At 45.1% G+C, this 15,496-nt stretch overlaps 1 protein-coding gene across 4 annotated transcripts in view; it reads right to left on the reverse strand.

Moving 5' to 3' along the window:
• The window catches only part of RIMKLB (ribosomal modification protein rimK like family member B), a 222,651-nt gene that overhangs the window by 118,782 nt on the left and 88,373 nt on the right, over window positions 1–15,496 (reverse strand). For 3 of the 4 annotated variants that reach the window (XM_069650582.1, XM_069650584.1, XM_069650585.1), the window contains exons 6-7: window positions 8,494–15,395; window positions 7,407–7,525 (exon numbers count right to left, since the gene is read on the reverse strand). In XM_069650582.1, the coding sequence (XP_069506683.1) occupies window positions 14,926–15,395 (470 nt within the window). In that variant the 3' untranslated portion in view covers window positions 7,407–7,525; window positions 8,494–14,925. The remainder of the gene's footprint in view (window positions 1–7,406; window positions 7,526–8,493; window positions 15,396–15,496) is intronic. The other variant, XM_069650581.1, reaches the window with a different exon arrangement.

The following is a 15,496-nucleotide window of genomic DNA, read 5'->3' on the forward strand; positions in this document are numbered from 1 at the left end:
CCACCTGGGATGGGCAGTCAGAGAGAAGGGGTTAACACAACAGAGCCTGACCTGCGATTCCCAGGGTGTCATGAAGACGTGCAATCAGGATGTTGTGGTTAACTGTGTCAAAGGCAGAGGAGAGATCAAGGAGAATGAGGACAGAGGGAGTGTTGTCTTCATGGGTATTCAGAAGAGCAGTCTGTGCCTCTGGAAGCTCTAAATCCAGAGTGATGGTCATGAAAACCACCAATTGATTCAGTGTGGAGGTTCAGCTGAGAGATAGCGAACTTCTCCAGGAGTTTGCCAGTTAAGTTTATAAAAGTTTGCAAAACATTTAAAGGGGGTTCAGGGGTCATCCCCTCCCTGTACTACAGATTCTTCATAGGGCTTGGCAGGTCAATGGAAGGTCCGAGGTCGCTTCTCCAGTCAGCCTCAGCCCTCAATTCACAGGTGTTGCAGGTTCAAGCAGATCTGCGGTCAATGTCTTGGCTGGTGCAAAGACTTGCATGGAAGCATGCAGAAAAACATGATGCAGGACCCCTCTGCTTTGTCGAACGGCAGTCACTGCAGCACAAAGACACTCTCCCATGTCGCTGTCGGGCTTCCCCCTCCTAGATCTGGTCCACTTGACGCTGATCTCAGAACGGCAGTCTACAGCATAGCAGCCCAAACTAGACATGTTCAGCCATAGGGCAGTCCCGGGCACCCCCGAAGGCTCTTCACAGGGTACCGAGCAGATGTCAGGAATGGATGTTCCCTCCACTCAAAGGGTTGCAGCTCCCTCACAGTACTGCTGGACATCGACAGCAAGGCAGGGCTCTTCAAGGACAGCAGCAGACTTCGCCAGGCCTCCTTCAGATGGGTCACCAGTCACCTCACAGGTCTCACAGCTGGACAGAAGTCTTAGCTCCATCAGGTTTCTCCAGGATCTCTAGAGTGGGTGCAGAGGTCATCTTATCCCAATCCAGGTAAGAGCAGGTAAGAGCAGAAACTCCCACTAGCCAAATAGTAGAACTATCTCCCAACACACACCAGCAGTGGTGGTGGTCCAATCAGGACCACTGCCTGAACACTCATGTATCACTCAGACACACAAACCAGTTTGTGGATTGGGACCAGTCAGTCCCAGCCCACATCCTGCCAGCAAACACATAGCCCTCAAGTAGCCCACCAAAAGCCCTTGCTTTCCCATAGAAGTCCATATAAGAATTTTCCTGGTGTCAAATGCCAGGAGGAAGGCTAAACGACAAGATGGCCCAAGGAAAAGCGAAAAACCTTGTGGCATGACCAGCTTTGGTCACTAGCCACAGTTTGTATCCAAACACGTTAAGGCTAAAACGAAAAGCACCAAAATAAAAAAAACAAAAAAACATGTTTAAAAAAGGTCACTGCTGCAACCAGCTTGTCAATTTAGCACACCTAGAGTAACCAAAAATCCTCTGAGTGCTAGTCTAGTGCTTGATTATTGTAACATATTACTATTAGGAACTTTTAAAAAATACAATTACTCCAGAACAAAGCACTAAGAGCAGCACTAGGCATAAAAAAAGGGATCGCATCTCTCAACATAGGAGAAGCCCATTGGCTACCTATTCAAGCCAGGATACTCCACAAAGCTCTCACCCTCACCTCAAATGTGTCTCAGGCAACACCCCTAGCTACCTCAACAAAAGCTTAAGCATTAAAACAGATACCAGAACTCTTAGATTCCAATGCTAACACACAGCTACTCATCCCTCGTTTCAAGAACGCAAGATCAGGCAGCTCTAGTTTCCCAATAGCAGCCCCCAGAATCTGGAACTCACTACCAGGAATCATCAACGAGCCTTCCCTCAACAAATTTAAGAAGCTCCTCAAAGCGCTGCTATTTAACAAATACTAGCTCTCTATATATAGCTCTGGAGGATGTTAGCGAACGTGTAATTGTAACAATTGTTTTACTGATTGACCTCTTATTTACAAATGCATTACTTAAGTAACAAGACTGCAATAGTGTGAACAAGCGAATGCACTATGTAACAAAGTTATTGATTTGCCCTTGAAACCAGATTCAACAATTGGTATATTCTTGTAACCACTAAAATATACTGTAATCTACGCTGGGCGTACAACAAATGAAAAGTAGTAAGACTAAGGGAAACCTGTTTCCCAGTACCGACAACCTGAAACATGTCAGTTTACCCATAACAGATGGGCAGACTTCACTAAAACAGTAGGTCAGATTCAAAAATAAAAGGGAACATTAAAATGGAAGGAAAGGTGCAGTAAAGAGAAATCTTTACTAACATTCAACACCCTGCGCACAGAAAGCTCTTTGCCCGGATTACAGTTTTTAATTTCTCAAAACAGGGTTAAAAGTGACGTCGGATAAATCACGATCTAAACCCGGTTGTGTGCAAAAGATTAACCCCCGAGACCTGAGGTGGGACATTTTCATTTATATAGCACCTTTATTGCAAGCCATGCTCCTTCAAAGCATAGGGGCATACAGAAAAAGGCAAATAATGGGATAGTGCAATATACAATCTTCATGCCGCACAATCCTGTTAAGCCAAACCAATAAATAAAATTAATTCCAGCCAGATATTCACAATTGGATGAAAGTGAAGGGAGGGTGGGGGACCTTTACGGTCGGGAAGTCTGTTTCCATTGCTTTTGCGTAACCCATTGAAAGCAGTTTTAAGGGTTGGCTGATGGGGCGGTTTAGGTTTATCCAAAACTCCGATCTTTCTTTTAGTCGTTAGTTTTTGAGACGTTGCAAAAACGGTGCAATGGAAGAAGCCGGGCCTTCCGTCTTACTTTTTCAGTCAGAAATGTTTTCTCTCTTGATCCTTTGGTTCTGCTTCCAGGTAGTGTCAATTCTGGCCAGTTGAGACATTCAGGGGGCTAACTTACATTTTTACACTGTTGAAAATGCTAACAAATGCATAGATAAGAGTTGAGTATAGGTTGTCAATATGTATGACCTAAAACAAGGTTTGGGCCCTTGCGTACTTTAAAAATATTGTGCATTAGGTTTCCGGCATACAAATATGTTCATTGCATTTCTTTTCATGTTGCATACCAAACAAAAAGTTAAGATGGTATGGATTGTGCCCAAAACAGTCTGCTCCGCTCCATATGATCTAATCAGCAAAACTTGTTATTTACATTTACTGTCCCAAGGCAACATTTTGATAATCTGGCCCCCAGTAAGAACGTTTAATTGTTTAGCAACTTTCCCCTCCATATTCTATGGGCTTCCGAATTTGCTTTTATATGATGTTCTGACTTTATACAGTGAAGTGAAGTGAAACATTCAGCTTCACTAGACTAGCCTTTTGCCAATTGTTATGGGGAAACCAACTAGCCCTTCATCTATGTTCCTCCAAGTCTTTTGACTTGGTTGCCAGTATGGGTAACTTTATTGTACAATGCATCTTCTAAAGCAGTGCAATGGTGTTTTTGTATGACACAGATTTTTTGGTTACCCAAGATGTGCCCAAGTACTTGTATCAGTTAATTTCTACTGCATTTTTCTTTAGCCTGAACGCATTTGGCTACCAATAGTGGCTAGTGTTTCAACATCCACGTGCCACAAGGTTTTTCGTTTGTTCCTTGGCCATCTGGTCTGCTAGCCTTCTTCCTGCCTTTCCAGATCTGGAAAATTCCTTCTATGGCCATGCATTTCACCCGGGAAAAGCAATGGTTTTTGGAGGGATAGCGGATACCATGTAGGGTGGCTCCCAGGAACTGGGATGGGACTGTCTGGTCCAATCCACAAACTGGTGCCTGAATGTCTAGTGTGTATGCACAAGTCAGACCCACAGGGGTTAGGATGATTTCTGAACTGACCTGTTGGGCAGAGCTTCAGAAAGCCAGCCTAGTTTCTTGGAACAGGGTAACCTTCTGGACAAGCCAGACCAATCAAGGTAGCATTGGCGGCAGGGTGGGGGGGGGAACCCAATGAGCACAGTCAAGGACACTACAAATTATTCCATCAGGTGTATATCGAAAACACATACATTTATTAAAGGCCTTTTAAATCAAACACAAGCAAATATCAGCAGTAATACGTAAACCCACACACCACTACTCTAAAACATAAATAGTAACAATTGGCCTAAATAATGGCACACAGTAAAGGTCCACAACCTGTAAGGGAAAGAGGCATAAAGTGCGAATATACTTTAGGCAATCCTTCACTTATCAAATCCTAACTAAGAGGAAGTCCAGTCCCCAAGAGTGGAGTCTAGCGCTCAAAAGCACTTTGTGTAAACACATGCGATTGTGCGGTAGAGCAAAAAACAGGGTTTCTTGCAGGGGCTGTAGCGACTCAGGAAGGTGGGTGAGGCAGTGAAGAATAAGTTCCCACCCACTATTGAACAAGATCCAAGAGTTAGGACTAGGACAGTAGCACAGGCTACCTCGATAAAGCAGAGTGGCCCTCAGGGGATAAATGCGTAAAGATAAATGGATGCATCAGGGGCCACTGGTAAGGGTTTCAGGTGTACTCCTAATTCCAGACCTAGGGGGCCTCGGTGTACGAAACACAGCAGGACAGTGCCTTATACCCAGTGCTTACGATCAAAAGTGTCAACATCTAGACAATGGCGGTTCCAGAGCAAAAGTCCTGTGCAAATTGGTTAGTTCACTGGTTGGTCCAGGAACACTTCTGAGAAGGCTTGCTTTCAGGTTAAGGTGGAGAAGCCGTGAACAGTTGGTCCCACTATTCAAATGGGTCAAAGCGCCTTTGCAGACCTAAGTTTGATCAGAGGCAAAGGGGTCCTGTGGGACAACAGCGGGCTCAGGGTGCTAAACCTTCCAGCGGCTCACATCAGTTCCTCGACTTGGATTTTTAATAGGATGCTTGGATCCTATCCTAGGTTCAGTGAGAACTCCAGAGATCGACCTGGTATTGGTGTTTGGGCCTCTTATCCAGAATCTCCATTGCGCCAAAACGAAGAGACCTGCTCACATACAGCCATGCCAAACATCGACGGAGCACTGGGTCATTCCCAGCACACCAGACTCTGGGACCCAGGATGTTTATTGAAACTAGACAGTCCAGGCCACATCCTGGAGGCACACACAAGTCATGCAGAAGCCCACGAAAGCTTGGCATTTCGCAGGACAATGCATGACCAAATAAGGGTTTTCCCCGGGTCTGCTCGACCTGAGGAAGGCAAAAGGGACAAGATGGCCAAAGGACAGAACAAAAGACCTTGTGGAATGGCCATTTTGGGGCCAAGCCACTGTCCAGGGCCAAACGTGGTAAACGTGATATGGACCACAAGGGTTACAAATATATGAAAAATAACAGCTGCCACCAGCTCCAAGGCACATTTTTACTTCTGCCGGAAATTCCTTTGAGGGTGCCTAGAGCCTTTAGAAACAAAAGGAAGACTCCAGCGCACTGTACTGAAAGGTACAGTGTGCACTGGTAACAAGTTGCAGAAAAGTTGCAACAATGGGAAGGACTAAAGCAAACAGTCTCACAGTACTGACTGTCTTTATATGCCCATAGTGAGCGAAAACCAAGCGGGGTGCAGCAGAAGGCTGTACTCCACTGGCAAAAGTCAAGTTAGGCTTGTCAGACAACAGCAAAAAGTTGAGTGGTTCACAACAGGAGAGAAAATTACACAAAATTGAAATCTTTCCAAACAGTAGTCCATGATTGGACTACTGTTGGTGTGCATGTGAGCGGTAGATCTTGCCATTGGAGGGAGAGACTGATCACTCACCTGACTTTGGGATAAGAGGAGCCCTGCAACCATTCCAGCAGATCTGAAGAGGAGCCAAGTATCCTGTCATAGCAGTGAAGACTGGAAGACACGTGGACAATCCTTTAAGAGGCCTGGTGACCAGATCTTGCTGCAGCCCTGGTGGAGCGCAGTCTGGCTACTGATCAAAGAACCTAAACGGTGCTTTAACCCACAACTAGTCCTGGCGTCTTCTGGTAAACTAGCATGATGGAGCCCTCGGAAGTATCCATGGGCCACCCATTAGACTGACCAGCTTTTTAAAAAAAATGACTCATTCAGGGTTTTGGCCTGGAACTCCAGGGGTCTTCAGCGTGTCCAACAGGAGACGTGCCACCAGAATTTAAGCACCCTGCCATCAACTGGTCCCGAGAAATTAGGCTTCTTCGACTCGCCACACAATGCAACAGTGACCATCCCTGAAACTGACTTTCCTGCATCTGGTTGAGTGCCTAGAAGAGACCTGCCTCTGTTTGCTGCATTCATCCACATGAACAGGTTGCACCAGCTCCTTGCACCCACAGCTCCTGGGCACCTGCAACCAGAACCAAAGGCGGGGAAACTTACCTCAGGCAACCCACCAATGAAACGCCAAGTCTGAGGAGAAACCAGAGTACGGGTGGTAAATTGTAGGGATACTTACCTGCCCCCAACTTCACCCCCATCTCCACCCTTAAAAGTGTGAAACGTTTACAGCCGTTTAGCTTTGGCAACACTTGTTGCAGAAAGCTCTCAAAAAATGAGGTACAGTCTTATTTACCAATATAATTCTGGATGCATCTTCACAACCCCTCTCTAAATATGCCCCCCCCAAACTCCTAAAACTCTGGGAAAACTGAACCTTTGGGCACAAGGCCTCATACAATTTAGGGTTTGACTTCATAAGTTAGGATTTGCAATTCCTATGGACAGTTGGTGTTAATCCAATTAATTACCTTCCTTTTAAGGTATTGAGGGGGGGTGAGAATAATTATGGTGCACCAACTATAGGTTTCATTGTGTAATATTACTTATTACATTTTCCAGAGTGTTCTGAGCTTAAAACAAATCTAGTATTTGTATAACTAATCCATGGGGGGTTTCACTGTATGGTCTCATTGTGGACCCAGACACATGATATTTAGCCTTGGCATCTCTTCATGCTACTTTGATTGGTTTGGCTAACTCCCAGGCGTGGCTCCTTGTTCACTAAACAGCGGGCCTCCTAAACGTCAGTCCACCTGGTCAGAGTTAAGCAATGTATTTGGAATGATTTGTAGTGGTGTTGACTTTAAACCAAGATATGTTATTAAATGCTCTAGGATGGAAAGTACTAATGCACTGTTAGGTCAATTGTTTGCATCACTTCGAGGTAATGTTCATTATATGATTGCAGGAGATGAAAACTTGTGCTGCAGTCGAGGGGTTGCAAATATAAGCAGACTCAGGCAGTGAACCACAACAAATTACAGGGAAGATAAAAGTTTTGATCCCCACATTGTACCAAAATGAGGGGAGGTGCAGGGCATTAGGCCTCCAGACGGATTAACAAGATTTCTGACCAGCAATAGTTTAAGGTGGTTCTGAAAAGTGGCCTAGCCATTCGTCATGAGCATTTGTCAAACATAAAGCTACGAGCATTGCCATCTTCTAAAATCACAAACTGGCAGAAGACAAAGGGATTGGGAAAGGCTATGGTTTTACCTGAAAGCCGGGTTGTTTTATGCTTACTGCTTCACTCGATGTGCTGCTCGGTTCCCTTTTGCGGTGCAAATTTATCACCCAGTCCAGGCTTCTGGCATAATTTCTGGTGTGAAGGTACACTGTAGAGATCAGATGAAGGGAAAAAAATGTCATCAAGCCACAGTAGCAATGTGGAGCAGTGTGTGCTGCGCCGAAGCGATTCTGGAATGGATGGCGCCTGTTCAGGTTGGCCATTGACAGAATTTCACTAATTATATTCTACCAAAATTGCTTTTAAGCAAACCAGATAAAGCTTAGTGCGCGAGAACACCATACCTAGTTTGCGGAAACTTGGCATGGATTCTACAAAGAAGATAGCATGTTTACTTGGCTGGGCAGCACTTCAAGAGGCAAGGCTTTGCCACAGGGTGAGAAAATACCTAGATTCCAATTTCTTGCAGGTGCTGCAGAGGGGAACAATCTTCCTGTCCTTTAAACATTTTCATTAAGGGTGATCCTTGGTCTAGCTTATTTAACCACCCCACCTCCCCCAACTACCCACCCCCAAATGGTACAAAAACCGTTAACTCATGAGTGCCAGAGGGGAAGGAGTGGAAAATTAAGTTTGTACAGTGGCTCAATGTTTACTCACAATGTGTCTAGTTGAGAAGACTGGTGAAGCAGCAGGTGGATGTAGACGCATAGAGCGAGTCACAAGGGTGCCTGCAACAAGCCTGGAACTTTTCATCTCCTGTAAGTGATGCAGATTAATAACCCCCACACCCTCAATGGAGGGCAATTTGAAAGTTGATTTGGCACGCAAATGGGTCAAGCTTGTGTAGGCGCCAGCTCCGGCAAATTGATATCTTTGCAGTCGAAGCGAGGAGTTACTACAGTTCCTGACCAGATCAGCATGAAGGAAGAGGGGCTTGGGAGGTGGGGTGGTGGGGAGTGAACAGCAGTTGGACAGAGCGCTGGAAGCTGGCAATCGTTCAGGGAGGCTGCACTAGTTACCAGGCAGCTTTATAAAAATGCAACTCTTCTGTTCAAGTGTTAACCGTTCTTGTATTGGGAGTTAAACATTTACAAGACATGAAGCTCAACTTACCTCAGACTAAAGTTAGCGAGGTTGTCTCCATCTTGGCATCACTTTTCCTCCAAGAAACGATGTAGGTGGCTGGTTTGCTTTTCGTCGTGTTATCAGTTAGGAAATCACTGTTTGCAGCAGAAGGTACAAGAGAAGTCGAATTGAGGCACAGTAAGTAACACTTGGTCGCAGTGAGATTGGGGAACCCTTATAGTAAATAGTTTGACGTCCCACCTTTTATTTAAGTGATCATGCCCGCTCTACCCATTTATATCCCACATCAAGATCAAAGATGAACTAACAAATGACGTGACAAAGCAGGTCCATCGACCTTTCTTGACAAGGTGAAGGGCCAGGCATATAGTCCATCTACATTCCACACGCTTACGTTTGAGAACGCAAGATGGCAACATCCTAAGCATTCTGGGAAATGCAGGAGGTCTGTACAGTACACGATACTATCACCAAAGATAAGTAGGCAAAACCTACAATGTTAAAACTCCCATGTCGCATACTACACAAACAGGGAACAGACAATTGCTTCTAAGGATTACTTTAACGCAACATTAGTTGGTAAAACAGGGTACCAAAGTGTTCATTTAAAAGCAATTTAGATGGTTTAACATGTCCCAGGATGCATTTGGATCAACGACTGCCCAGATCCCCCCCTCCATCCTTTGCTAGACCAGTACTTTTAAAATACAAGCAGTCCCCTGCTTCTGTTTAAACGCCCTTCAAGCTTGAAAATGTAATCATACAGTAAACAAAAGTAAACTGTTCTTACCATAACCGCAGCGAGATCAATCTCGAAATAAGCGCATCCATAGAAATGGGTAAAGCATACCCAGTAACCATTAAAGACACCGTAAAAAACAAAACGACACAAACACCTGTGATTATGGGATAAGACTGCCACTCAGGGAATCTACTGAAAACAGGAGTGACCCTACACTTTCAGGATCCAGGAGTCCAGATCACCATTTCTCTGCAGCGTTCATGCTTTAAACTCAACAGTCTCTAATGTGAATCCATTAATACTCAACACCACTCAGTAAAAGTACATATATGCGTCAAATGTTATTGGATTCCAGCATCGAGACGTTTGTGGCCATTCATCACAGCATTCAATTTACAAACGGCCAATCCATAAGTGAAAAAGCCTCATCTGCACTCCAAAACCCAACAGACATGTCACTCAAAAGCCAGACAGAAAAGAGCACATTACGGCCTTCAGGGGCTGACAGATATGGTGGCAAAGGCTACACAGCTTCTGCCCTCGTGCATTAAGGTTGAAAGAATAGGGTGCCATCAGGGGAATGGATGAGGAAGTGTGATGTTATAGATCTATGCAAACTACACACCCAAATTGGAGGAGCAGTCAGATTTTACAGTCTACATGGTACCTGTAGTTATGATGCCTATCACATTTCTCAAAGTGCTTTCCAAAGCGGTTGTGCACCTAGAGCCACTGGTGTGTTCACCAACAGAATCATGGTCCCAGAGGCACCCATTTGGAGGCTGTGAAGAGAGCACCATAACCAATATAGTGGAAGGACAGTGCAAAGTGACAGTTTAAGTCATAGGCCCACAAAGGCCAATTCATACCTGTCTTCTACACAGCGTTCAGGACCAACACCTGCAAAAGCTTGGAAAAAGCCAGAATTGCACTTTTTGGAAATGGGGTAATACGGCTCAAGGGAAGTTAAGGATATAAAAACAGGCACGCGTTCCTAACCAATGAAGTGAACACATTTCCTTTCAAGTTTCATTATATAGCTCACCTGCAATCCGAAGTGGTCCGTGCAAACATGAGGAAACAACCAACCCAACCATTCACCACCCTCAAAACAGGATTACAATCCATAGTTCGGGATAAACATATACTATCAAAAACAGGAGAGCGAAAAGGAAAATAAAGCAAGCTGCTGGATGCAAGAATGGGGGAGAAAAAAAATAAAATTACCTTGTGGACCAGGTTTGTGGGCTGGTAGTCTTCCGGATGACTGCAAGATTTTATTGAGGTTTTTTGTGTTTTTTTTTACATTAAACCACATGGATATAGGGGTTTTGGGTTGGGGGCACAGAACTCTTAACCCCACTCTCATCAGGGATAGGATTGGATGCCTGCAATGTTGGCAAGAAGAGCAGTGGGTAGGGTTAGAACAAGGATACAAAATATTTTCCATTCAAAGCACATTTGGCCTGGGGAGGCAAAAACAGTAGGGTTAAAGGCAAACTTGAAACACAAGCAATCAAACCAATATGCATATTTTTCAAGAATAGTTTTAAAATAAAAAACTCCGGCGCAATTATGGCGTTTCTTCTGCTCTCAAGGTGCAAACCTACACTAGGTCATAAAAAGCATTTCAAACTATATACTAGAAATATAAACCAGCCACAATGAGAGAACATTAAGCAATAACAGATGTACAGAAGTAGGCGGGGTTACCTGCAGGTCAAACTTTATGCCTGGGAGGAGTGGCAGGATAGTTCTGACGATTTGTCTTAAGAGCAGCAAAGAAATCCTGAGCCAACAAGCAAAGTCAGGCCGTGCCAGACCCTGGTTCAACTTAAGTATAGATAAAAATGCACGGTCAGTTGGTTTCCCTTTTTGTTCCACAGATTAAATATGTGAGGGCTAGAGGGGTTGAGGAAATGATAATCTTGGTGTGAAGGGTTTCTTGAATAAGACCACTAAGGGGACCCAGGAAAGCTGTCTTTTGCCAAGGTCGACAGGTTTGCACAACAGAACCAAGGAGAGCTAAAGAGGGTTGGGAGTGCTTACTCAAGAAGGAAAAAAAACAACAAAAAAAAAAACACAAGAGACAGTACATAAGACAAGTTCTCTTTACAAAAATACCACGTGACGGGCTAGTGCTTCGCGGCCCCTTATCCTCACCCACGGCAGCACGCATACAAGCACAGAAAACCTGAAAATAAAAAGCATTAGAGTGAAAAGCAGTTTCAGACTCCCTGCCCACCTCCCTCCCTTTAGCCATATCCCACTGCTGAATAAATATCGGTCTACCAGGTAAGTGGTAAACGAGCAACAGCAAGAAATCCAGATGGACACCACCACCGCTTGGAATACTAGTATTGCCCCACCCAAGACAGAACCGACTGGCCAATCCAAGATCGAAATCCAAGCTTTCCGGTTGGGGCTAGGACGATAGCTACTGCCAACCCATACAATGGTCCACATAAAAAGAATGTTACACCAGTACAACCATCTAAGATTGGGACAAATTTAAAGCTTCCCTGGAGCCTATGCCACATGAACCTAATTTAGAAAATTAGCAGAACTCCTTCCAAAAGTAGGAGTCATCTCCACGGTTGGCCCAGTTCTCACTTCTCCATCAAGGGAAGAATGCCACATCAGCTTCCCACTCGGGTGTGAACCTCACCAATGTTGCTCACTGAAATATGGGCATCACCAGCTGCTGGACTGGACAGGAGATACTATTGCCCTAGAAAACTGAACACCACACACTCGATGCAGATATTCGGCAAAGACTAGAAAGGTCAATCCTAAAACTGGGAGTATCCCTTTCAAATACTGTACTGCCATCATAGATCCACCCATTGCTTACCCCTTAACGAGCACAACGATGCTCCCCACCAACCCAGAGGGAGAATATCAAACAACCCACAAGTCTAAATTTGAAACCCCTCCCCACCAAGGTTAGGAAGGCATCTTAACGCAAACCGAATTCCCATCCATGTATTCAATGAAGCTTTCCTCACCCAAATGATTCTAGCTCTGCCCAGCAAACAATCCACTTCAAACCACAAAAGCGCCTCCCCAAGCTACTCACCCATTCCGCCCATGTACTGCAGAGGTCTGGTAGACGGCAGATTCTAGCACCAATCCAGTCTTGCTTTCCAACTTCGTTGGCAATGCCAAGTGGACTCCCACTGGTTGCACAACACATCCTGATCTGAGTGAGTGAATAAGCTGCTTCCTTGAGGAGCTCTGCCTCCAATTTTGCAGGTTGTGGCTTCTCTTGTACCACTTACAGGAATCCAAGACGGTCCTTTTAGACTGACCAGGGTATGTACAAACCTGAACATGGCTGCCCTAACTAGAGGCTCACACCTAGAGGTGCAGCAAGACTTCCTTTCCGCATTTCATCTCATCACCAGATCTCAAGGTGAGAACAACCCCCACTAATTGAAACAGAACGTTTTCCCAACAGCCTCAACACTATTATGAGGTTGGGACTAGAGGTTGGGACTATGGGCTGCACACGAAGTCTCAAACATACTAGTACCCTCCCAGCCACAGTGCTTAGCCAAATGCCAATATGTTGATTGCTCACCAGCAACAATCAAACCATACATTCAACTTTAATAATTGCATTTAATGCTACCAAAAAATTCAATAGTTTCTTCCTTTATTACATTCTGTTTTTTTTAAATTAAAAAAAAATTCAGGAAACTGTACAGCAGGGTTTATGATTGGACCTTTGCCAGTTAACTGTTCCGTATGCCGCTTGAAGTCAGTCGCTCCTGTAGTGTCCATTGGGTTTCTCCTTTCATTTAAAAAAAGGTCCAGAGAAGGCTTTCCACAGCACAGGTGATGAGATGGCAGCAGTTTGTGGCGGAAATGAGCCGGCAGACAAGGCTCTTCATGTCCATAGTTTTCAACCGAGTGACCTGTTGGCTGAGGTAGAGCAGCACCCCCAACCCTCTTTTACAGAGACCCCTCCACCCCTATTCCCAACGATGGGAATCTCCTCACCCATGTGACTTTATTCTCAATGAATTCTCGAAGTGCTTTGAGCCATTTAATTGCTGGGGTAGGGATGGGACAAGCAATGGAAGGGGGCGTGGGGAGGGGAGAACTAGTAGAGCTAAGCGAAAGAGTATGGTAGAGTCAACATTGACATCTATAGGCAGCCGATAGCCAAGCTTTGAAATGAACCTTGTCCCCCTGTAAACAAACAGCCTTTCGTTCAGAATAAATGAGCTACACTGCGAAGTAAGGAACTGGGCTGCCCAAGTTACAGCCATGAACAAACGTTAGGGCAGGGTAACCAAGAACCCTACCCGCGTGTACACAATGCAAAGGAGCATTTCTGCTTGCGGTTTTGATGGTGGAAGCTGGTCTGGTACATTTTGGTCAATTAAAGGAACTCCTGTATTATGGATGGGAGACTAACTGCCAAGATTATTACACCTTAGTGTGAACTAAACAAGCGGGCTCTAGTGAGGAGTAGCAGGAAGCCTCTTTATCCTTACATAGGAGCGGTTCTTTGATAAACCTCACCTGTTGTCACAAAACTCCGCTCTGGTACCAAAAAAGAAGTGCATCGAGTTTTAAAAAAGCGTACAGCTTTGTGGATGTTAAAATGTTAAGTATCTGCGGACAGGGGCAGCCTTACAAGTTTCAAGCATAGGAATCAGATCTGGGCTTGCAAGTATATTAAAAAAACAACAAGGCATTTATATATTTATATAGAGAATGAGTCTAGAAGCTTAAAAAAAATAGACTAAACACTAACACATTTAGAGGCAATCCACAGCCAACTCGTCATTTTTCTGTCTGCTTCACATTTCATTAAACACTATTTTACAACCAAGCACACAACACAGTTTTAGCCCGAGGGTGGAAACCATTACATAAATCTACCAAATCTGATGGCAAAACCCACATTTTGTAAACTATTGACTTTGGGTGTACTAGGTCGAAGGTTGGCCCATCGCAAAAGCCAACGCTAGCCTCAAATAATTCATCACCAAGCACTTGTGGACAGGACCCTTGCGAATAAACACCCCACATTTTCAAAGCAATGTTTTATGGATGCATTTGAACAGACTGTTGTGCATCTCCTACGCAACGTGTCCACATGCAAATGGCAAATTAGTTTTTTTGGTGACCAGAAAAGGCAGGTTCGAGTGAAATCTCCTGACCCCGGTTTACCTGGGTAGTAACTGAAATAAATGCATTTGCATATTCCCAATCATACTGCTCTTCCCCACCACCTTCACATGGTAGGAAGTGTATGGTGTTGGGGAGGCTTTCTGAACCAAAACTGAAACATTAATATTAAAAAAAAAATATGAAGGCGACTCCTTCGGACAGGACAGAGCAACTCACAAGCCCATTTCGCAGAAGCAGGGTGAGCACAGTTTCTTTTGGCAATGTCCAATCGTAATTATTAAAAAAAAACAATTTTACACACATGTACATATATATATATTTATAGTGAGCACCCCTGCCCCCTGGAGGCGACAGAGCAACAGCCTGCAGAAGCAGGAGCACGGTAAATAAATACTGGAAAAGGACATTTTCAGCTTTGGTTGCAGATCTTGCTGATTAGCAACTATGCAGACGTGCCATAAGGAATTTAGTCGCTTCTCCCACCCGAGTAATGACAACGTGCTTGGCTGAAAAACTGTGTTGTGGCTTGGTATAATGAGGGGGTGGCTTTCCACCCACCCCGCTCACACTTACTCCACAAGGAGTTTCATCTCACTGGCTAGCAACTGGTTCATGTTGAACAGGCCACCAGAGAGCTTGGCAAGAGGGTCGCGTTCCGCCGTCTCCGGGTCGCTGTCGACAGAGCTGGAGCTGGCGCTCATGTTGTCGACAGCGTCGGGGGCGGCATTGGTCGAGGGACAGAGTTCAGGCTCGCTGGTCTCACTGGTGCTAGACACCACAGAGAGGAGGGACATCCGCCGTGTCAGCCTGCCAGGCAACAGAGAGATGGCGTAGTCCGCCACGACACCCGCCACGTCAAGATTACAGGCCTTGTCAAAGGCAATGAAACCTACATTTGCGTTGGCCTCGCAGACGCAGAAGGAGCCGTCCTCCTTCATGAGGAGGTCAATGCCGCACACATCCATGCCCAAGATGTTGGAGACCTGGATCGCCAAATGCTTGCCCTGTTCACTGAGCGAGCACATCATCCCCACACCTCCTGCAGAGAAAAGAAGGAATACGTTGGTGCCACCGTTTAAATTATGGATGGGGTGCAAAGCTCTTGAATGGCGCCCTTGGACAAATTCATTAATTTGGGAA

The sequence above is a fragment of the Ambystoma mexicanum genome, chromosome 3p, assembly GCF_040938575.1.
Source record: "Ambystoma mexicanum isolate Mex_15411 chromosome 3p, UKY_AmexF1_1, whole genome shotgun sequence".
NCBI classification, from domain to species: Eukaryota; Metazoa; Chordata; class Amphibia; order Caudata; family Ambystomatidae; genus Ambystoma; species Ambystoma mexicanum.